Genomic DNA, 23,455 nt, shown 5'->3' with positions numbered 1-23,455 from the left:
TCTCTGGTTTAAAGCTGTGGATAAATGCTAGGAGTGGTGTGAGACAGAGATCAGCAGTGTGGAAGCTGTTGATAAGCAATCCTTCCTCCCTTGAAAAGGGAGGTCAGGGAAAACAACACACAGGATTCATAAAAGGAGTGAAATTGGGGTACAGGGGGAGGGCTGGGTGCATAAATCACAGCCCTGTGAGTGCTCAGCTATGGGGTGAAAAGGAGTGATGCAAGGGCAGCCCTGGTTCTGCAGACACAGGAGCAAGAGGGGTTCAGCAAAGATTTTTGTGAACCATTTAATATTTCTGTTAAAATACAGTGAGTTTGAGCTGTCTGAGCTCTGATGCTACAAAAAAATATCTGAAAGTAACAGACTTGCCAAAATAAGTCAAATTGCCTAAAAAGGTCTTGATAAGTAAATGTTCTTAGAGGTACTCCTAGCAGGAGGAAAAGCTTGTGACTAAGATGTACATGGCTGCCTTAATTTTGCTTATCAGCCATGGGGGCTTTTGCACACAAAATAAGGAATTACATATCTGTCACAAAAATGTTCTTGAAGCTACAAATCAAAAATGGTCTGTTTATGTTATTTTTATCTAATCCTGAACAATTTTTTAATGCTGTTATCTAAAATAATTGTCTGGTTTTGGATTAATTCATGTCAAAAATGAAGTCTATGCTTGCCTGACTTAAGGCAGCTGTTTTCCCAAATACATTTTGGTAAAAATTGACAAAATATTTTTGTATTTATAGGTGAAATGGAATGGAGTCCCTTGGAGTTAACAATGCAAATTTCTTTTTTTTTTTTTTTTTTTTTAAGAAGTAAAGCAACAGCTAGAGGAATATTTAGTGAATAATATTTTTATTATTCCAGAGTCTTCTCTCTTCATAGCCTAACTGTAGCAGGAACACTGAAAATAATGCTACAGTTTGGTAGGACTAAGAACAATGAAAAAACCTCCAAAGTGCAAATGTAAATACAGTGTCCATCTTTAAACCTTACATCATTTTGTGGCACCTAAATAGGCACATGAAAAGCAAGCACACACAGCAGAGCCTTCCTAGTACTGAGCATTCCTCATTAATGTTATTTTAATGTGTTACCCAATTATTTATAATTTTCTTTCCGTAGGAATGCATGAAGGAAAATTGGGGATGCTTTATTTCTTTTTTTAATTTCTTTTCTGTCATAACCACAGGAGTAGGATATACACAACTGGCTGCCTGTTCATCACTTCTTCCATCTCTAGAAATATTATGGGCAAGTTGGTCCCCCTTTTTCTCCATCTACTTCCAGCTAAACTTCTTATACCTGAACCTTTCAGATAATCATCTAAGTTTAACAGAACACTTTCTGTCAAAAATAGTATTTGTTAATTACATACTTAAAAATATCATATTTAAGGTCATGTGACTTTTGATATTTTCAGGTCTGTTGTTTATAAGCCTAAATTTCATAAATAAGCCATATTGGAAAATAACACAGTTATTCAAGTAAAGGAACATAACTAATGGTATCAGATAGGATAATTCAAATTACTTACATTTGAAAGAGAGAGGTAAGAAAGAAAAAGAAATGAAGAAGGAAAGTTTCTTAGGAGTGATACTGGTTAAAAAAAGGGTCTGTGATAAATGTTACTTGAAAAGAAAAATAAAAGCTTTTTTTGTTGTTACTGAATTGAACAGAATGCTGTTTGTTGTGTCAGAAGCTTTCCCACGTTGTGGTTTAGAAGGTCCGTGGCAGAGTGAGTTATGTGTCTATGAGCAGAGGGCTCAGCCAGGCTCTCACCCTGCCAGGACCCAGCAACATCAGGATCATTTTTCTTCAGTCCCAGCCTGTCTGTGGAGGCATAGCCCAGATAATTTAAGCCAGAAGAGACGGGTGGTGGTTTCAGCCTGGGAGACGTGGGGGGCTGGTGCTCTGCCATCAGTGAGCCCTGTAAAATCCTTCCCAGAGCCCTGGGCTGGAAAGGAGCCCCTGCCCCACGGGACCTGGGGTGGGAGGGCTCTGCACCAGGGGCTGCTGGCAATATCACAAACCATGAGATATCTCTGGGTCATGGAGCTGTTAAGCTTGGAAAAAGCCTCCAAGATCATCAATCCCAATCATCACTCATATGCCAACATTTGCTTTGTACCCCTTTGTGACAGTGTTCACAGGGGTCTGAGGATGAGGGAAGAGATGAGGATCTGACTCCATGTTTCAGAAGGCTTCATTTATTATTTTATGATATATATTATATTAAAACTATACTTAAAGAATAGAAGAAAGGATTTCATCAGAAGGCTAGCTAAGAATAGAATAAAAAGGAATGATAACAAAAGCTCTGTCTCAATCTCTCTGTCTGAGCCAGCTGACTGTGATTGGCCATTAATTATAAACATCTAACATGGGCCAATCACAGATGCACCTGTTGCATTCCACAGCAGCAGATAATCAATGTTTACATTTTGTTCCTGAGGCCTCTCAGCTTCTCAGGAGGAAAAATCCTAAGGAAAGGATTTTTCATAAAAGATGTCTGTGACACCCCTTACTCTTATTTTTGTAGTGGACATAAAGGACAAGAACTTCTCTCCTTTCACTAGCAAGTTCAGTGGCTGTTCTTCTGTAGCAGATATTTCTAAATAAAAAGTCTTCATGTCACAGTTTCTATTATAAAATGTATAAATAATAAATCTTGAAGATGGTTTCTATTGAACTCAAAATTTCAGCAGCAAAGATGACTTTTTCATTCTTGTATTATGAAATGATAGATAAATAGAATTTTATTCTGATTGAGCTGTGGCTTTCTTCTAAAAGGTTCATCAATACATAGGCCTTTTGCACTAAAATAAAATTTATTGGGTAGCAAACTCTATTTCAAACTTAAATGAGAAAATTAAGATTTAAAAAGTTCTGTCTATCTGCAGATGTAATTAATGATCAAAAAAGGCAATTAAACATTAAAGAAGTTTTAAACTTTGTGGAATAGTTTCCATAATGAGTTCCTAATAATAAAGCATATTGAAGAAGTTTGAGAATAGTTTAAGTAGGCAGTTGCTTTCAGCAAGTGCAATGCCATAAGGCTTTTTTTTAATCAGAGAATAAAATGTTTATACCAATGGAAGATATCCAAGATTAATCAGTGGCATATTTTCAATATCTATTAGCTGTAACTAAGCTGCTACATCTAGAAATGTACAGGTGATATTGGCACAAATACCAACACTTTGTCATTATAAACAGCATGATAAATTAATTCCTTGTTTATTTTATTTGGAATATCCCCAGGATAAACTTTGATCAGTGGAGTTGTCCCTTAGCTCAATAAGTAAACATTTAGAAGATACTTAAGTAGAGGCTGCTGGTTTTGAACTAGGAATAATTGAGTGAAATGTTTCCAAATGGCAATTTTTAATCAGAAAAGGCAGTTTTGTTGGAACCAAATCATATTTATAGAAACATGTCATTTTCTGCAACAATTCTAGAGGTATTTTTTCTCAAATATAATTATTTGTTCCAGTTAAGTAAAAATAAATTGCTTAAGATAATGTTTCATTTTGACTCATTTAGCTCATTTTTTGGTTGTACACTTATGTTGTCCCATTATGTTCCTGACTTTAAAAATCATAGTGAGATTGCATCTTGTCATTCTTTTAAGGTATTTTTTTAATGAGAGATCTCTACTTTTCCATTAGCCTAACAAAATCTTGGGGAAGATCTACATGTTTCTAGGAAGAACTGTGAGTGGCAAATTCTTTTCAAAACCAAAAGAGCTTTTGGCAATTTTTTTTTAATGAAGTTTGAAGCCCATTAGAGTAAATATGACTGAAAATCTCTCAGCACAGAAGATGCACACAGGAGGGTGAGCTTTATACCCATCTCTATTACCTCTATAACCTCTTTTGTAAAATGTTGGAATTTTCATGGTACACCTGGTATTAAAACCTTGCTTTTAAAAATCCTACCCCTTCCAAAGAAAGGTGTGTTAGATTGAGAGCTTGTGCTGTGTCACATGAGGGAGAAAAGAGAAGAGGGGACAGGAAAGAAAGAGGTGCAAATCAGGATTTGTTTTCTGAAGGGTGCCTGCATGGTTTCATAGCTGTGACAACTGTTTTGATGTCACAACTGGTTTTGAAAAATAAGTCTTTGACAAGTTTAAATGTGTTATGTTCACATTTGCTCTTAAAGTTTTCCTTGAAAACTAAAATTTGTAAAATATTTATTCATTTTTGTAGTGTCCCCTTGGATAAATTAACCTGTTGGGAAACAAGAAACCATAATCAGCTGATTGAGATTAGTGTACCTGAAAAGGGAATAAATATTCTATATAATTTATGGTTACTTCAATATGACTTTGTGAATAGAGTGTTTCAGGCTCCTTTTTGAGTCTTTGTTGTCTTCACTATATGGCACCAGCACTGTCTCTGATGTTAATGGTGTGAAAGTAGTTTTATTTGTGATGCTGTGTTCACAGGGATGTTCTGTCTTATTAAATGATCTCTGATGTCTTCTTTCTTTTCACATTGGGATGATATAAATTACTGTGGTTTGTTTATGTGCTTACCTAACCCATCTGGAGATAAATACTGAACATTTTTTGATGAAACACAAGTAACAACATTACCTACACAATTAGCCATTTCCTGTAACTTTAATAAGAACATTAAATTCTGTTGAAGAATTGCAGTGTGTTTATGACCAAGCAGTAATTTAAGGGGAAATTGTTGCTTTTCTTTCCTCTTTAATAAATGGCCCCTACATGTAGGAGTGCCATGAGTCCAGGAGGGGCTCAGTAAAAGAGAAAGCAAAGGTCTGAAGTTACCACTCTGAGTTCATGCACAAATTGCACAATGTTTATTTAGTTCAGGCCCTTTCATCATTTGCATCATCCTCAGACCTACAGTGGTCAAGGTGTGGCCTTTTCTACTCTATTTTGGTATTTTGGTGTGATTACCTGAGATTACCTCTGAGGGCAATGAGGTTTGCCATCTGTGACAAATTTACCTGTGAACCTGTAATTTCACTGATACAGCACAGATGCAACAAATAGTTTACAAATATTTTTAGTTGTATCTCAAGAAGTGAACTGTTACTTTTTTTTTACTCCCTTAGTCTAAAAACACTCAGAAATTATTTCTTATATAATCTGGTTCTATTGTTGGTGGGTTTTGCCCATTGCTAGAAAATCTTGGAATGTGTCTGTTGGTTTAGAGCAATGAAACAGAGCATTTTCTTTCATGAGAGGAAATCTACCTGCATGTCTGTAGGATGGACATCACATCTATCCCATGTGATATTCTGTACCTTCAGGCCTCAGAGCAAGAAAACCAAATGCATCTTATTTCTTTTCCCATGATTTGAGCATTCAGTAACTAATTTAAGAGTCACTATAAATAAATGCAGAATTCTTTTATCTTGGCTGCAGACAGGCTCTGTTAGCTTTTTGTGCCAACAGTGGAAGTTTCAGGCTGATTTCCTGCAGTAGCTTCATTGATCAGAAGTCCACTATTGTCAGTATTTTGAAATAAAATTACAGCTCATCAGATACATTGTTTTATCTCATATCCTAGCCTCCAATTTCTCTTTTCTCTGTTTTGCTTCAGTCTGGTGAGACTGGCCATGAAAATGTGGGACTGTTAACCTTCTTTTCAGAACTGAAAGGGAGGTTAAACCCCACCCCATTTCATGGACTGATGTGTAACACATCTTTGTCCATAATGATGTCCACAGAGAGTGTTGTTTCCATTAAAGTCAGGGCAGAAATACACTGCTCACCATACACATCCCTACAGGTATTCCTTGCTGCAGTCGTGCTGGAAACTTGTGATTTTTGGCAGGATTTTTTAAAGGTTGTGGTGCATGGTACTAATTTCATCTTATTGTCAAGTGGCCACTTATTAAATCTTCTTTAGGAAGTCAGAATTGCTCTCAAATAAAGTATTTTGGTGCTGTCACCCCTTCTTAGGATTTAATAGCATTGTTGTGATGGGTGACTCATTTGGACTCATTATTTCATTGTTTTACACATTGCCTCTGCTGATGCTTTCCAAATTTTCAGGGTCTTTGGAGATTTATGCATTCAATTTGTTTGTTGCACGTTGCTTTTCCCTTGGATAAAAATCCATGGCATGCATCTTTCACGGAGGGCTGGGTTTACCTAGACCATGTCATTATTGCTCTACAGCCATACATTGTGGCTGCTCTCAGTGAGCTGATATAATCTGTTTTTACAACAGTATGGAAAGGCTTCATCCACATAATGCTGCTTTGCTTTTCTGTTGCCTTTTGGTTTGGAATCTGCTTAGAAAATAAATTTTCCTTTTTTTACACCCTGTAATACATCCTGTACAACAGCTTTGTGGCTACTCTTGCTATTAGGATTTGCTGTTCTGCTTGTGGTAGGTGCTGGTTTCCCCAGTATCTTTTATCTCTCATCTTTTATAAATCTTGAGCTATGTTAATCAGATCTTTATATGGAAATATAAAATAATTGATATTGTTTACATGCTACCAAAATACTGGATTGCTCCTCTTTTGTTCTCCTTTTTTTTTTTTTTTTTAAATTTGAAATAGACTTCACCAGCAAGCAATAATTTTCAAGGATAGAAAGAAGCTAGAAGTTAATAGAGCAATTTGGGAAGAATAATAACCTTAGGTTGTGGGTTTGATTGTCCCCTTGTTTACACCTTTCAGAATTCACAGGAAGAGATGCCCTAAATGTAAATGTTGCTTGTTTTACAGAGATGTCAATGACTGCAAAGAATGCAGGAGAACAGCAAAGCAGGCTCAATATTTGGCATATTTAACACCATAAAATGAACAGGAGCAGCCATTCACTGGAGAGATCTTGTGCAGGGCTAACACAGCTGGTTCTCTTTACTCCCTGGGAATGAGAAACAACTGAGCTGTAGCAAAAATTTAGTGCCACCTTTTAGTGCCAGAGGGGCAACCCAGCATACAACTTATGCTACAACAGACTAACAAAACTTCAACAATTGATCCTGAAATCTGCAGCCTTATTTTCTAATGTGATTATTGCTCTACTTGACAAGCTCTTAAGAAAGGTTTAATAAATGTAGTGTTCTTTCAGGAGCACTAACAGAAGGAAAAGATGGAAATTCAGAATGTTTTGTTCCCATTTTTGTTATGAGGGGTGGATTGTTTTATGTGGAGATTAGGAAGACAAAAGAACTTTATGGCTATTCTGTCTTTTGGTCTGAAAATCAAGGATTAGGTGTCTGTTTGGCCATAGTTCTGGAGGTGGAACAGGATGTGAGGCTGTGGAACACTCCTGGTGTCCCAGAGATGCCAGTGCTGCAAGGGCAGGAAGCCAGGTCCAGCTCCCAGACTCACTGACTGCTGAGCCCCTCAGCCTGGTAATTCTGCTTTAAAAATCCACATATTGCACGTTTGCCACTGTACATCTTGTCAGGTGGTTCCAGATGAAACACTGAAGTTAATGCTTCAGTAATTTTGAAACTGGGAATTGTTTACCCAAACCTGAGGAGAGCTGGAGGCCCCTTTAACCTGAGTCATTTCAGTCAATTAACATTCATAGCTTACAATGTCTGCTGTAATGAGGTACCAAATTCTGCATTTGACGGCTGACCTAAGCACCGATGCGAAATACCTTTTTTTGGCAGGATTTGGAGATTCTCTTTGTTTTAGTGTCTGAATATTTGACTGTTGCTTCCCAAGTTATGCTGGCTGAGGCTGGAGCTAACTGAGTTACCCTGAAGAAATGCAGGAGCCTGGAAAAGGCTTTAACTTTGGTGATTGTTGTCCAGAGTAGACCCTAGGAACAAAATTAACCTGAGTTATTTGGAGTTATTTCTTTCTCCTTTAAGGGGAAAATGTTGCAAAACGTTGTGGCTGCTGGATAAGGTGGTGTAAACCCTATTGACACCATTTCATCAACCACCTCCAAAATGTGACTTCAAGCTGTTTGTGTTTAATGAAGCAGTGGAAAGTTCTGGTAGAACTGTGATTTATTTATTTATTTATTTATTTTAATTATAGGGCAAGAAATGATAAACAAGGACAGGTCCTCAGTAGGAAATAAATCATTTTGGATGTGTTATCAAACACCGATTTTTAGTCATTAAATATAATTAATGTAGTGAAAATTATGTCAAAGTTTGACCTGACCCCAGTGGTTTTTTTAGACTCTTTAGTGCATAAATATACACAGAATTTCTATCATTTAAAGCTATCTTGGCATCATTGTGATGGCTACTGTGCTTTTGCAAATTACGTTGTCTTCTTTGTGGCTTTGCAATTCTTCTTCTTGATGACACATCACTGATAATGTCACTTTTAACAGTGACTGTATGAACATTAAGAATTACTAATAATTTTCTGACAGTCTGTTTTTTAGATAAAGACTTTCCCTTCCTATCTTTCTTTCCATGAAAATCCAATGGTGACAGATTTTCAGAAAACTAATGTCTAAATCTTTGTGTTTAAATATGATTTTCTTCACATGGTAGACTGTGCTTCAAGATTAGGAAGATAATGAGACATCTCCTTTAAATAAAGTCAAGTTGAAAGGTGTGATACAGAATAACCTTGTGAGGAGTTCACTCTGCAGCAAGTAATTAAACACAGTTTAAGCATACCATAAAGTATGCAATTAGAAAAAAAAAAGTTGTTCATAGTGACAGGTAATACAGTAAATTACAGTCCTGCAATGTATTTTACGTGCTACTCTATAAGCAAACACAGAGATTATCTTTTGTTGAAGGTCCTTTGATCAGACAGCTAATTGTTGGCTAACCTGAAATATCTGTCAGTGTGTGAAACCAAGAGTCAAAATAAGGGTATGTTTCATAGGAGTGGAAAAGGGATCCAGACAAGAAAATACGAAAGCATGTGGATTCATGGATATTTTTCTTCTCTGAAAAAAAGTTGTTATGAGATCAGTCATAGCTGGTAGCATTGAGGCAACCATCTAGTGTTTTTTGGGTTCTTTTTGGTTGAAAACCATCCAATCTTTAGAAAGTCCTGCCGTTCATTCTGCTTTAAAATTACATTTGAGTACATTGCATAAAGCTTATTTGATCAGGGGTAAAGAGCTTGTTCTTAAATTCTCATGTGTGTATGGGAGTGCTACAGTCTGAGTCACCTATATTTGGGTGAATGTGATTAAAGATAAAATGGGCATCACAATTGATTTCTCTAAGAACAGGACTATGCAGAAGTCTATAATTTTCATCAGTTTGCCCTGAAAATAATGTGATGGTAGAAAATGAAGATTAGCAGTCTTCTTTTGCATTCTTCTCCCCTTGTTCAGGTCTCTTTCTTCTAGAAGGCAGTTACCTTCCTGTGTAGCAATAATTTAGACCCATGTCACCGTTGTAATGACTTTGGAAAGCCATAAAGACACAGTTTGCAGAGTTTTAAAGTATGTGCTTAAAGAATATTGCTGTTGAGCAAAGCACTTAAGCGAGTGCTTAATTTCAGGTATGTGGTAAAGTGTCATTGGGTTTATTTATACACCAGTCTGGGTGGCTGGAAAGTGAATCCAGGCCTGAGCCCTGCTGCCATGCAGAGATGAGTGTGGGACAGAAAGGGAAGGGAATGCCAAGCACCTGGAAACTGAGGGTTTAAAGGAAATCCTCAAATTCCTCTTGCTCCTTCCCTGAAGTGCCTGAAAACCACCTCTGGCAGCACCTGGGCAATTCAGATCCAGTTGGTAATGAGGGAAATTCCTTGTCATCAGGAAGAATCATGCTCCTGAAGCATTCCTGTGGTTTCTGCAGTGAAAATGCTTGTTTGGCTCCAGAACAGGCTTTTGAAAAACCCAGGTGTCCACTATCTTTTAACACTTTATCACATTCAAGGAGATTACCCAGATTCAGGGGAGCTAAATCTAATCGTGTTTTCTCTTGATTAAAAAAATCAAATTTCTTTAACTGCTCCTCAGACTTTCTTAATTACTCCTTTTGTTGCTCCCCACCTTCTTTTTTTTTTCTTCTTTTTTTTTTTTTTTTTGGTAGTGCAGTGACCAAAATTAACAACAGACCCACAAGATCAATATTAATCAGATCAAATATTGGTTTTGCTGGCATGTATATAAGCCCTGCTCTTCATCTCTCCCAGGACTGAGAGGTGGTTTTTGAGTAACAGCATCAGCTGCAGAGTCCTGTTTAGCTCATGGATCATGGACTCCATCCTTGTTGGTCCTTTCCAGCTCAGGACATTCCATGACTTGATGATTCCCACTGCAAGATGGAGCATTGGACAATGTTTCTGTGCTGCTTCTGGTCTGCAGCTCATCCTCCTGTTGCTTTCCTGCAGAGATTTCAGCTCTGTGTGGGTAGCACTTCACACACTTCTTGATTGAGTTTCACATTGTTGATTTTGGATCATTTTTACAGCCTGTTTCCAATTCTGATTCTGTTCTTAACTGTCTGTAAGAACACTCCAAGAGCTGAAACAGTGATGAATAGTGATGGACTTGCAGGAAAAGTCCCTGAGTTCCTAATTGAAACTACTTCCCCTTTGATAATTCAGTATTAAGAACTGATATTTCACACAGCTTGTCAAACAGCTGTGCAACAATAATTTCATCTAAATCTAATTTTCTTACAAAAAAATCATGTGGTATTGTTCTTGAAGTCTTGGAGCACTTTGTCCTGATTATGCCTGGTTTGTTGGTTGAGTGAAATGAGATGGGCTGGATATTATCTTGTCAGGATAAATTAATGCTGGCTTTTTTTTATCACCTTATTGTCTATAAACCTAAGTTTTTTAGGTATATATTTTTTTCTTTTTTGAGACCTAACAACGAAGCTGCTTGTGTGTACTTTATTCAATCCTTCCTTAGAGTTTTTGCCATTCTCCAATCCACCAGAATTACCCAGTCTTTTTGAACTTCTCAGAGATTTCTCTTAAATAGTTCAGAGATGGCTGAAGCCTCAAATATTTCTGAGTGAAATTGATTTGTTGATTGGATTGTTGATTTATCTATTTGTTTACTTCCTTTATATTTTTATTTACATGTTCTGGTCTTCATAATTTGTGAGCATATAGTTAAGTATCTAGATTCTGGGTTTTTTTATGTGACAGGAGTATTGGAAACATCAGCCTTATTCCTTTTATCCTTCTTCTTTTGAAGTTTGCTTTTGCAGAAGACTTCTCTCTTTCACCTTTCTCTCATTTTTTTTCCCTAATCTTCTCATTGGAATAACTTTGCGCCTTCAGATTCTTAACCAGTTCTTTTATTTTCCTTCTATTTCCCTGGTGGTTTCTCCTTTCTTTTGGAAGACAAAATACAGTCCCTGTTGTGTTCAGAAAGTTGACATAAACTGTATAATAAAAATCCTTCCTGCTGCCTGATCCATCCTGAGGGTGCATCTGCACATTGCTCCCATCAATACATAGACATGAATCTCAGGATGTTTGTGGAGCCTGGGGCTTGTGCTTGATTTTCAAGGTTAAAGAGGGAAAGAATGACTCCCTGCAGTACAGCACCCCTGGTCCTGGTTCTTTTTATCTTTATGCAGTCATTCAAGGAGACATCAACTCCCTCTGGCTGGTGGAGCTGCAGACTTCAGAACCAGGAGAGGTGTTATTGATACAGAGGCAACACCTCCCCTTCCCTTGTCCTGCTCCTCTTGCACAATTTATTGCCCTTTTACAGCAAAATCCCAGTTCCACAGCACATCCCATTAATGCTCTAGTGCTGCTTCTATTACTGACCTTGTGCAAAAATTTCAACCTCTTGCAGCTGTTTGTCATTTTCGTGACATTTACATATCACTACCTTAGATACTTAAGTGGAGGTTCCCTTTTTTCCTTTCCTATAATTCTGCTTTAATTTCCCAAGCAAATAGCTGGCCTGAGAATTTCAGACTTTTATAATATCCCTCTTTTTTGCCCATCTCTGTGGTTTTTTTCACTGTACCAGCCTAGCTTAGGGGTGCAATGTGAAGGATAGTTCTTCTCCTTAATAGCATTTTATTTTTCTCAAACCTCCTGGATTCTCCAGGGTTAGAAGCATCAGCAATTCTTTATCTGCCTCTCCTGCCCAATAGCCTGTCGAAATGCAGCTCCCAGATGAGTAATGGTGCTGAGGCTGGGTTTTAGGTATTTATTTGGAATCAAAGTATCTGTGTGTCAATATGTGCTCCTGTGTAAGTCTCCTGAGAGGACACTGTCAGCACACTTGGGAAGTGTGAGGTTTGTGCCCAGTTCTCAAAGTTAAAAATAATCCAAAACTTTCTGTAGCACTTCTCAATGCCTCCTTCTAAGTCTTCAGCTGGATTATTTTCCCACTGCCTGCATTTTTCCTTGAACACTTTGCTTCTAATTAGAGATTCTTGGTACCAGTACTGAGAGGAAAAGAGCTCTCTTTTGCCTCAAATCACACTCCATGACTTCAAGTACCCTCAAGTGTCTCTGCCACCTTCTTCATTGAGCAGAAGTGCTGAAGTGACTGCCAAGCTGAAAAGTCTCAGAATAAGATCCAAATGAAATGTCTGGTCACCATAATCACATGTGGGACTGAAATGAGAGTTCAGCCATAATGCAGTCTAAATGCTGGGTTCATTTGGGGTGATGCTTTTTATTTTGGAAACACTTGGTTGCATTAACTTGTGCTGATAGGAATTGAGCAGACTATTGCTGAGTAAGGTACTGTCTTCTCCTAATCATTCCTCTCTTTTCTAGATACTTCTGTTTCTGGGATAGACTGCCTCAACAATTTTTTTTTTAATGTAGCAACAGTATTTGGAAACATGAAGGAAGACATAAATAATAATAATAGTCAATAAACTAGTCTTAGAACTTATTGCTATACTTAATATTCTTAAATATTTGCTTATTTCACTTAATGTTGCAATTGCCAATGTCCAAGAGAGATCTTACAGTATTTTATTGAAGAATTTGCATAATAAAAGCAAAATTCCGTCTAATTCTTTTATATTCACATATTGTATAATTGGATACTTAATATTTTCCTCACACCCTTGACTGGGGAATACTTCCTTCATTTACTAAAGTTTTGTTGTTTTTTTTTTTTTTTGTGTGTGTGTGTGTGTATGCACATAGTTGTTCTGCTTTGCCTTGGGCTGTAGTCGTGTTTCCTTGATGGATGAATGGCTTTCTGTGTGGATAATTTGTATATCAGTTTGTAAAACATTTTCAGATCCTTTGGGAAGGAAAAGGTATTACACAAATCTTGGATAATGGATGCATGTATTATTGTACAACTGTCTGATGCCTTTCATTATGTAACATCTGCAGTGATGAGCAGGCTCTTAGCACAAAGTTCTGTGGCAGCCCCATTTCATATTGCAGTAACAGCATGGAAAAAAGCTCAGTTGTCCATTTTCACACAAAACCTCTTCTCCTTCCCTTTGATGTAGTCATAAGTCTTTTGGCATGCTAAGATCTGCTCTATCCAATGACTGCTAATCAGAAATAAAAGTATTGAACAGAGAACAGGCACTGCTGTTCTCCATTGTTTCCCCTCAGTGTTTTAAAGCATCCTAGAATTATGGTGGCCAGTGAAATTATCATTTTTAAACCCAAAGTGTGCAATGTTAGAAGATTTTTGTAATTTTCAGCATAATTTAAGTGCATGTAGTCATATCTCTGTTTCAAAGGAAAACAATTCTCAACAGAAATTTGGTGTTTAATCCCTGTCAGCATCATGAGGGTTGTTGGTTTACTTGTACAGTGAATTGGAGCTGGATGGAAAATACTTCAGAGGAAAATCAGCCTACAAAAATGAATTTTGATCAAAAGAGTCAGAGGAATTATATTGATTTTTACAAGATTTTAGAATAGGAGAAGATAATAATTTCTATTGGTATTAGGATGTTTTCTCTCCGGCTCAAATGAATTTAAGCATTCAATCTGGGTGATTTTTAGTAGTAAGTGCCTAATCTGTGGAGGCTCTGTTTAACATCCCACTTGCTTCCTGCATCCCTCATGGTTAAATATCTGAATCTGACAAGTCTTCCAGGAGCAGCAAGGAGATCTTGGATTCCTGAATAGGCCAATTGCATTTTTGTGAGCTGTGATTCAGGTCATAACCTGGGCCTGCATATTAATCTCAGTTCTTTATCAGTTGTTCACCACTGATAGGGGATCTTCCATTTGCTGTCACAGAATATCCATGCAGATGAAGTTCTTTGAGGAACAGCCGTGTGACAACCATCAAGGAGAAAAAGAAATCAGCCTCTCATTTGTGGTTTTAACCATGAGGCTACTGTAGTGATCTTTTTGCTTTTTCTAGAAATATTTCTGCTGTGTACCTATATTAATAGGTTAAAAGAAGAATTCGGAGTTCCCGGACCAGTCAGTTGTTGACCAAATTTGAATTTATTTAATCTGTAAAATGTTGACAGATTTGAAAATATATGGTTACACAATATTTCTGGATTCATATATTTTACTAGAAATATTCATTAGGAGTATTTTAAAGGTGTGAACCTTAATTTTTTTTTAACTGTACAGGCTGGTCTTGACTACAAATTGTACTATTTTCTCCCTCAGTTTCAGATGTGTCTTCTTAAGAGTTACAAAGTAAGCTGAAAGCTTTTACATGCAAACTCTGCTGTAACAGATTTTCATGGGTGAGGAGCTCTTAGAGTAACTTTTGCCCAGTTAAAGATACAGTGCAATGGTCAGAGTATGGGAAATGCCTGTTTCAAAATCTAAGATCTAGTCTTGCCTCTTCCCAGCCTATTCTATGATTTGTATAACTGCTTTCTTGAGTAAAAATAGTGTTAGTGATTAGCAAGAGTAGTTCTATATTGTATTATTATTTATATTGTAGCTGTTTCATGTTAGTGAATTGCTTGTGAGGTCTGGATCTTTTGCTGGAAGCTGCCATAAGGATTTAAATTCCATTAATACATTTGGATAGAGTTGGCCCATGGAGACTTTGGGAGTAGGACAGGCCTGCCCTTTGAACTTTGAACTATTGTTGGAATATGCTGTTTGTTGGATAATGAGAGTTATTTTCGTCTGTACTTGGTCTTGTTCTCTGTACTTTCATTGACATATTTGCATGTGTATTTTAATAAGTCTTGTAACTTTCCTGCTGGAATATATTTGCATTTATTTGTATTAACTCAGTGTTTGCATTGATTGTTTTATCTAAAACAAGACAAGGAGAGAAAAACATGAGTACAATTTATTCACAAAGAAAATAGCTTTTCACTGAAGCAGGTGTTAGAATTAAATATGTTTCTAAATACAGAAGGTGCCTGGAATTTTCCCTCTATCAAAGAATTTCTTAAGAAGCAAAGTTCAAATATTCAGTTGTTTAAAGTCATAATTTAAAAACCATTCTGCACAAAACCACAATCTGTTTTTCAGCTTTATGTGACTCATAGTGGTTTTCTTCTGGAGGACTATCTTTAGTTTTTGCAAGCCCACAAATCCACTTAAAACACAAGTGAGGAACAATCATCTTAACTTTTCTTGGATTTTGGTGACATTTGTTTGATTTTTAAATTCACCTTTATAATTTCAAGGATTTTTTTTTAGCCTGGTTGCCAGAGCTTTAAAATGAATCAGAAATCCATAATCAGAGTTTATTCATAAGATTTGATTTGAAAAAGCTATTGACAAACTCTCAAGCTATGACCTTGCAGCTTTCATACAGTCATCAGCTGGACTGCACAGGGGCTGTGGGAGATGTGATGAGAGTCTTTTCCCCTCAGTTTTAAGAGCCTGAGTGCTGAAAATCTTGGCTAGATGTGATTGGCAGTCTTAATCTCAACTACAGAATGAAAGAATGACAGAATAACCTGAGTGGGGAGGGACCCACAAGGATGATGAAATCCATCTCTGGGCCCTTCATGAACCATCCCCAGGAGTCACACTGTGTGCTCTAGAGGATTGAGGAGATTGTCTAAACTCTTCTTGGACTCTGCCTGACTTAGTGCTCTACCAATTGACTTGATCATAAAAAAACCCAGACATTCTTTGTAGGAATGGCTCAGCTGGATGTAAAGGGTATAAGTGGCTTCTTATTTTTATGGGAATGCTTTTAAATAGGAAGTGTTTACACCTTCACTGCAATTGCACAGTAAAGAGAGCCATATAAAATATACAGAAAACAAAACTGATGTGGGTTTGTTCTTTGAAACTCCACCACTGGAGCAGCAGCAGAACCCAAAGCTGTCTGCCAGAGCAAGGGCCAGGACCTGCACTGTGCCACTAATGCTCTTCTTTGTGGTGGCTGCTGCAGAGCAGCATCTGCTGACACCGAGCAGTGAAATCTCTTCATCACCAGGGCTTTATCACCACCAGGTTTTCTGTCTGTCTGCAGCTCCCAGCCCCTGTCCCAGGGCTCTGCAGGGATTAACACCTGGCACACCTGGCAGCCTTTGGCACCTGGCACCAACATCACCTGAAGGCTGACGGGCCAGGAGAGTGAAACCCCGCTAGGGTTCCTTCAGGGACAAAAGGGACAATTGCCCTTGCATGTGGCATCCTGTGCTGTGTTCTTTTTTCACATATGTCTGGCCCCTTTACTTTTTAAACAGTTTCCTGGCTTTCTGTCCAAAATTTTTACTGCACATTAGTCTGCTGTGTCAACAGAACATATGTGTGGTTGAGTCATGGTGTGCTGCAAGCTGCAATGATTGGATAATGCTCTGATGGAGCTGATATTCAGCTTATGTGGAAGATAAAATAATCATGTTGTGTTTTGAGTCATGCACCCAAATCTCATGTGAGAAGATGGAGGAAGTTACAAAGAGTCTGTAACATAAAATTGCCATTGAAAGGTGGATTAATGTAAAGGAAATGATCCAGACCATAATTCTATGGCTTTCTGCAGCTATTTTACCCAAGGCTTAGGTGCTTTCCCTGGTGATACCATGAGGTGTTTGGGTGAAAATGGGACAAGGACCACCATAAACACCATACAATTTAATTGCATGAACCATATGGCAGCAGTTTCAGTACCAGCCTCCAGTTTCAAAGATATGTCCTATTAATGGCTGAAAAATGTCTGTTCCTTTAAACAGCCCAGTCAAACAACTTTTAAGCAGTAATTTGCAAAAAAAGTCCTAAATAAAAGTTGGTGTGGGCATTAGTGAAAACTGGTGAATTGATTAAATATCACCAAAGCATCAATACTATAAACCAATGAACCAACATTCAGAATTATTGATGAAAGCTAAGAATGAGTGCTGTAAATAAGAGTATTAGCCTTGATTTTAGGAAGCTTTAAATAAGAATCATTGTGTATACAGCCAATTCCCAAAGACTTTCCCCAAAAATACTTTTTTTCCCATAATTGTAATTGATTTATGAAAACCCAACCCAGCACGCACAACCTCTGTGAAGCTTGTGCTGCATATCTCAGTCCATTAGAGTGATAAAACCTCACAGTGAATATATTGCTGATGAATAACCAAGCTTCAGCTAAATGACTGCTGATGTCTTTTTCTTTCTTGATTAACAGTGGAACTCCATCACAATGGGTCTTATTGAAAACAAGCTAAAAGTAATTTTGATTGAAACATGCCTATTCAAACCCTAAATCATTAGAGTTCTTCAGCTTTGATGAGGGCCCAATAATTAGCTGAGTAGCAATAGACCTGTGCGATAAACAGCATGAATCAGAACATGTCTGCTTCTAAGACTTATTATTTGTATTACTGTAGCACCTAGAGGCCACAGGCAAAATCTGAGTCTCCCTGCGTTACACATTGCTCAGAGCAAACAAGACCCCAGGTCCTAAAGAATGCAGCCCAAACGAAGGCAGTGAAGGCTGCTCTGTGGAAGTAAAGCAGGGCAATAGGCATGGGAGTGCACAGGATGCCATCTTTGCTGCCCTTTTTGCTTTTTCTTTGCATGGTGCAAATGTTAAACAAAATGAGACAGCAGCAGAGGGCAAGGAAGTAAAGGGACAGGGCTGACAGCAGCTGGGATGGGAAATTATGAGAGAGAAAATAGATATGTAAAAGGGAGATAAAAAGATCTGTAAGGGAAGAAATGGTGTCAAGAGAAGCACAGGAACTCAGGATTCTGATGTTGATTCCTGAGCTGAGAGAAAGCAGCTGTGCAGTGTGAACAGTCTTGTACTTGGGTCTCATGCAGGGGGCTGTGTTGGCCCTCAGTGTTTTGCTGGAGAGGGATCATAAAGTCAGCAACAAGAAGAGATTGAGTCAGTTAATTTAGAGAGTTCTCCTACTCCAGGCATCAATCATGTCACTCCAGATATACTTTTAGACAATAATCAAAGATTATTTTCATTCTTTGCTAGCACCTTTTAAGCACTTGAACATAGTTTCCATATCAGCCCCCAGTTTTCTTTCCTTAAGACTAACTAATTCAGGTTATTTTCTGTTTTCCTTTAGAGCATGTGCTTGCCACACTTCTGATTTTCCTTGCTACATGTCTGTGCTGCTGTGCACTCCCTGGCCTTGGCTCCTGTATTCAACAGCTGCCCTGCCAGCACTGGCAGGAGCAAATGAAAATTATGCTGGAAAAATAGTTTTGTGGATATTTTAGTTTTATTTAGATGATATTATTCTCTACCAGATGAAACTGTCCTGGAAGACAGTGCTGGAAGCCCCTGTGAGTCAATCTAGGTGACATTCACTGCTCTCCTGCTGACAGGCTTGTTAGCCTGTTAAATAAAGAAATTAGGTTTGTTTGACATGATAAACTCTTGACAAATTAATGGTGGCTATTAGTCATCATCTAGTTTTTGTCCAGACGCTTGCAAAGTTAATTTCCTTAGTTTTTTTTGTGCCTCTTGACTGGTGGAAGAGTCAACACAGCAATGGGTGATAGTGGAAGGTGGAAACAGTTCTCTCTGTTCTGTGGCTGCCTGGTGTGTAGTTCCTCAGTCCCATGTCATCTTCCTGTCCCTTTTGAAACAGTTCCCACCACAGGCTGAAATCTTAGATCTCTGTCACTGCTATTAATTATGCTCACCATCCAGTCAGAATCGACCTTTCTTGTAAAGTTTGATGAAAAATATATTAAAAATGATCAAAAGCTCCTCTCACTATGTGCTGACAGCTTTCCTTCTACCTCTCAGGCTCCCGAGACCCAGGCTGACTGAGAGTGCTGGGGCTCTCTCCTGCCATCCACACGTTCCCATCCCAGTGCTCCATCTCCTGCATGGACACAGTCCTGTGCTCTCCTCCTCCTGAGTGATGGGGCTTGAAACCAACCAGAATTACCAGGCAGCCCAGCCCAAGCCTGGGTGTTCCACCTGCCTGGGTTTGAGGTTCTTTTCTCTTACAAAGACTTGTGTTCACTATGTCTTGAGTCAGCATCTGTCTTCACAGTTCAGCCATTTACTTCTTGATGGTTACAATCAAACTGGAGATGGTCTCCTTCATTCATCCTTACATAGAACACCCCTTGAAGCGACCTGATGATATGGACACAGGCTAAACTGGATCCCTATGGTCTCCCCTGATGTTCCCATTTTTCCCAGTTCCGTATCAGGACCTCCTGTGCTAAGTTCAGCTAAAACCGTCCTTGGAACCCCTTTCAAAACCTTGGGCTTTACAAAATGAGTGTCTTGGCGCAAACCAGGGTTGTGATGCCCCATGCCGAGCCTCCCAGTCCGGGGCTGGCAACATTCCTTCCGCAGAGCCGGGGATGCGCCTTTGGCCGCTCGCTGCTGAAGCGCCTGGCGGGGCTGGACAGCGGCGGGGCAGCTCCTGCCCTGCCGGCGAGTCCGGCGCTCCCTGGCACCAGAAGCGTTTCAGCAAGCGAGCAGCGTAGCCGCTCTCCTTCACCCTTTCCTCCCCTTTATCCCCTCTGCTGTTTCCAGCAGCAGCGGCGGGGCCGGTCCCGGCGGGGCGGTCGCGGGGCGGTCTCGGCGGCGCGGCCGCAGCCGGCAGCGACGCCCCCGTGGCGGGGGCGCGGATGGTCTCTCCCGGGCCGGCGGGAGCGGCTGTGACACCTGCTGGCGGCGGCGGGCCGGCCCACGCGGGCGGAGCGGGGGGAGCGGGGGGAGCGGGGCGGGCGGGCGCAGCGTGCCCGCTCGGGGCGCTCCGCGGCCGCGGTGCCCGGCGCTGCTGCGCGGCCGCCCCCGGTGCGGGGCACGGCGGGGCCGGGCGCCCCCTGAGCTCCGGCGCGCCGGGCACTGCGGTAGCGGCGCTGCCGCGGCGGCGGCTCCGCGCCCCCCGCCCGTCCTCCTCTTTCTCCTCCTCCTCCTCCTCCTCCGCCGCGCCACTTCCAGGGGAGGCTGGTGTCATGCGGCTGGCGCCGAGGGAGGGGTGCCCGGGGCCGCAGCAGCAGTGAGAGGCGCCGCGCCGAGCCCCTGCGATGACAGCCATGAAGGAGCAGCCGGCGCACCCGGGCGGCAGGGGGAACCCGCCGCCGCCGCAGCCCGACCAGGTGCGACCCGCGGCGGGAGGCGCCGAGGGGCCGGGGATGGACGGGGATGGACGGGGAGGGGGCGGCCGCCGTCCCGGAGAAGTTGTGCGGAGCTGGAGAAAAGTGTGCGGGAGGCAGACGGGGGACAGGGGCGCCCTCGGGGCGGTTCGGCCGGGGGGAACAGGGAGCCCCGCGGAGCTGCCTCGGGAATGCGCTGGGGCCGCCCGGAGGGGACCCAGCCCGGTCCGGACCCGCACCAGGGCTGGGATGTCGGTCAGCAGCGGCTCCCGCAGTAGTTTGCGCTCCGCTTCCCCGCGAGTTGCGGCGGGGGAGCCGCTCGGTGCGGGGGATGCTGCCCCGGCCGCGGGAGCCGCGGTGGCACCGCGGGAGCGGCCGGGCTGGCCGGAGGTGCGGGGCGCTCCTCATCGCCGCCCGCTCCGCTCGGAGCGGCCCCGAGGCCGGGGAGGTTCCCCGGGGGGATTCTGGCAGCGGCCGGGCGGCGGTCACGTCCCCTTGGCCCGGCGGTGCCGCCCCGTGGGCCGGCGGGGCTGGGGCTGGCGGGATGCTCTCGGTACCGGTGTCTCTCGGCACCGGCTCGCCTCGGGTCTCGGGCGGCGTATGAGACATGGTACCGGGGAGGAGCCGAACTTGGATGTCATCCTCACAAAATCGAAGTTTTCATCACCAGATCGCTGCGCCCGATGCTCCCGGGCGGCGGGATCGAAGGCACCGGGAGGGATGGGGCTGTGCCCGGGGGAGCCTCCAGCAGCCGGGGCGGGGCGGGGGTCGTGCCGGAGCCGGAGCATCCCTCCTGCCCTCGGTACCGGCGGGAGAGCCCCCCGGCAGCGCTCAGCTCTCCCTCTCCCCCTTTAAGCCACCTTAAAATACGCCAACTCCAGCGGAGGGGGTTTTGCACATCATCATATTGTCCGTGCGCGCCGCTTTTGGTTCGGAACTCCGGCTCGCTGAACGGGCTGGCAGGACGTGGGCAGCTGCATTTCACGTTTTCATTCTTTGCCACATCCATCCAAAGCTGAGCTTTCCTTCGGCACACTGGCATTGGGTGAAAAGCGGCAGCAGTGGAAGCTGCTGGGCTCAGATCTGCTTTAGCCAGCCCCGGTCCCCAGTCCTGCAAGCACAGCCAGGCTGCACGCTCAGTCTGTCCAGAATCACTGAACCCATTCATTTAAATAAATTCATGCTCTGCTCCCTGCTCAAAAAATGTATGCACTATGGCACATTTTCGTGTAATGCTGGTAAAATAATCCATTTGATCCTTCTTGAATAAATTAATTGCCTAAGTTACATGATCTGAAATAGATGGGTAACTTCCTCCAGTGCTTAAATAGTAGAATTTATGGAAAAGTGAAGATCATTTTAAATAGGCTCAGAGGTTCATGGAGCTCATAAATTTCAAGGACATTGTTTTCCTTTAGAGGGATACTGCTATTAGATGTAATAAAAAGTACTTGAACTTAACCAATCTCTATTTCTTTATATTCAATTCAGAGGTGTTGAATTGGCAATTGTTGTTGGAGGTGGAAATCTTTTCAAAGTAGGATTAATATTGTATGAAAAAAATTACCAGTTTGACTCCTTTTTTAGGTTGTAATGAGGAACAGCAGTAAGATATCAATTTAAAGCACACTAAATATTAAGAGTTTAATCCTAAATATAGAAATACGACTGCCTGAGTGCTCTGGAGTTTCAGCCTCTCTCAGTGGTGGATGTGGCAGCCACTGGTTTGTCTGTGGGCCTGGCTGAATGAAGTGTAGGTGGGAAGTGCAGTATTTTTGGATTGGGTTTTTCAGACCAAGTTTGATTATCTTGATTAGAGTTGATGTTGAATCAGCTTTGGTTGCCTGTTGTCTTAGGTGCCAGGGATATCATGCAATATGTAATAGCATGGCATGCAAAAGGTTGCTTTTAGTGGATAGCAAGTCTTTCTATGGGTTGAATGCCGACCATAAGCACAGAGGTCTGAATCCTGCAGTGGGCTCAGTGCAGAATGAGGCCAGGATTGTGGGTGTCCATCCCTGCACCTCTGCAGCAGCCAAGGTCCATGGGATACACTCAGCTCTGGGCAGGGCTGGACCAGAGCCTGTGTCTAACTTCAGGTTTGTGCTGGAAACCATCCTTAGTGCAGCACTGGGATGTGGCTGTGATCCTGACAAAAGAATATTACAGTTTCAAAGCTTTTTGTTGGCTTTTCAGTGTTGCAGTTGCAGAGTTGGTACTGTGATGAGCATTGGGGGAGGAAGAAAAGGGGTTCAAATGTTCACTCTGCTTTTTCCACACCCCACAGCACTCTCATGGGCTTGCTCATATGGACAATGCATCCTTCTTGGGGCCTTCAATAAATCCATCTGTGTGTACTCACATTTCACATTGCATGTTAGTGAGCTCGTGTGAACTTGTAGTATCTCTGCATTTGACACCTGGAGTTTATTGACCTATTTATAACAAGGAGGTGTCTGCTCTGAGAAGGGTTTCCTGAGGCAGCAGGGCCAGCGCATCTTTTCTGGCAGAGAAGTAGAAAGTCCTAGAAAAAAAAAGAAGTTATACCAAGATCTTCTAAGTGTAAATCTCTTCCTTGATCGCAAAGACTTTTCTGAGAGCAGTCATACCAAAGGTGAAGCATTTCTGGTAAATGTATAGGCTTGTGACCCTAGATGGGATTTCAAATCACAGCAGGCTAATGCTGGGATTCTCCACTTTAAATAAAAGCTTGGATTGACTGACTGAAGCATCCACAGCCACCTTATGAATAATTGGATACAATTTCATATCCAACACTTCCTCTGATAGTACTTTTAAACCAAGGCTCCCCTGGGACAAGGCATCCAATAACAACTTCCATTAACAGTGCTAATGATATTTTGGCATTGGGTTTGATAAATTAGCCAGATTTATTTTCACCTTGCTGCTGAATGATGAGTCATATTTATTGCAAAAATTACAGTTTTACGTTCAGGTGATATATCTGCAGAAAGGAAAACAGCTGTAAATTATCTGTATTTCTGGAATGCTCTATCCAAGTGCTCAGCACTGTGACAGGAGTTAATGTGGCTCCTTCAGTTCCCCTTAGAGGACAGAAATGAGTGTTTTTCATCTTGTAGCTCTTAAGAACTGTCTTGGGGTCTTGGACAATGATGTTTAGTGATCT

At 41.3% G+C, this 23,455-nt stretch overlaps 1 protein-coding gene across 2 annotated transcripts in view; it reads left to right on the top strand.

The window, feature by feature from the left end:
• Window positions 1-20,234: 20,234 nt before the first annotated feature.
• The window catches only part of DPP10 (dipeptidyl peptidase like 10), a 245,701-nt gene continuing 242,480 nt past the window's right edge, over window positions 20,235-23,455 (top strand). For both annotated transcript variants that reach the window (XM_059475956.1, XM_059475955.1), the window contains exon 1: window positions 20,235-20,310. In XM_059475956.1, the coding sequence (XP_059331939.1) occupies window positions 20,239-20,310 (72 nt within the window). In that variant the 5' untranslated portion in view covers window positions 20,235-20,238. The remainder of the gene's footprint in view (window positions 20,311-23,455) is intronic.

The sequence above is a fragment of the Ammospiza nelsoni genome, chromosome 7 (genome assembly GCF_027579445.1).
Source record: "Ammospiza nelsoni isolate bAmmNel1 chromosome 7, bAmmNel1.pri, whole genome shotgun sequence".
Classification (NCBI taxonomy): Eukaryota; Metazoa; Chordata; class Aves; order Passeriformes; family Passerellidae; genus Ammospiza; species Ammospiza nelsoni.
The sequence above is the reverse complement of the archived record's forward strand: the minus strand, read 5'-3'. Positions and strand labels throughout refer to the sequence as shown.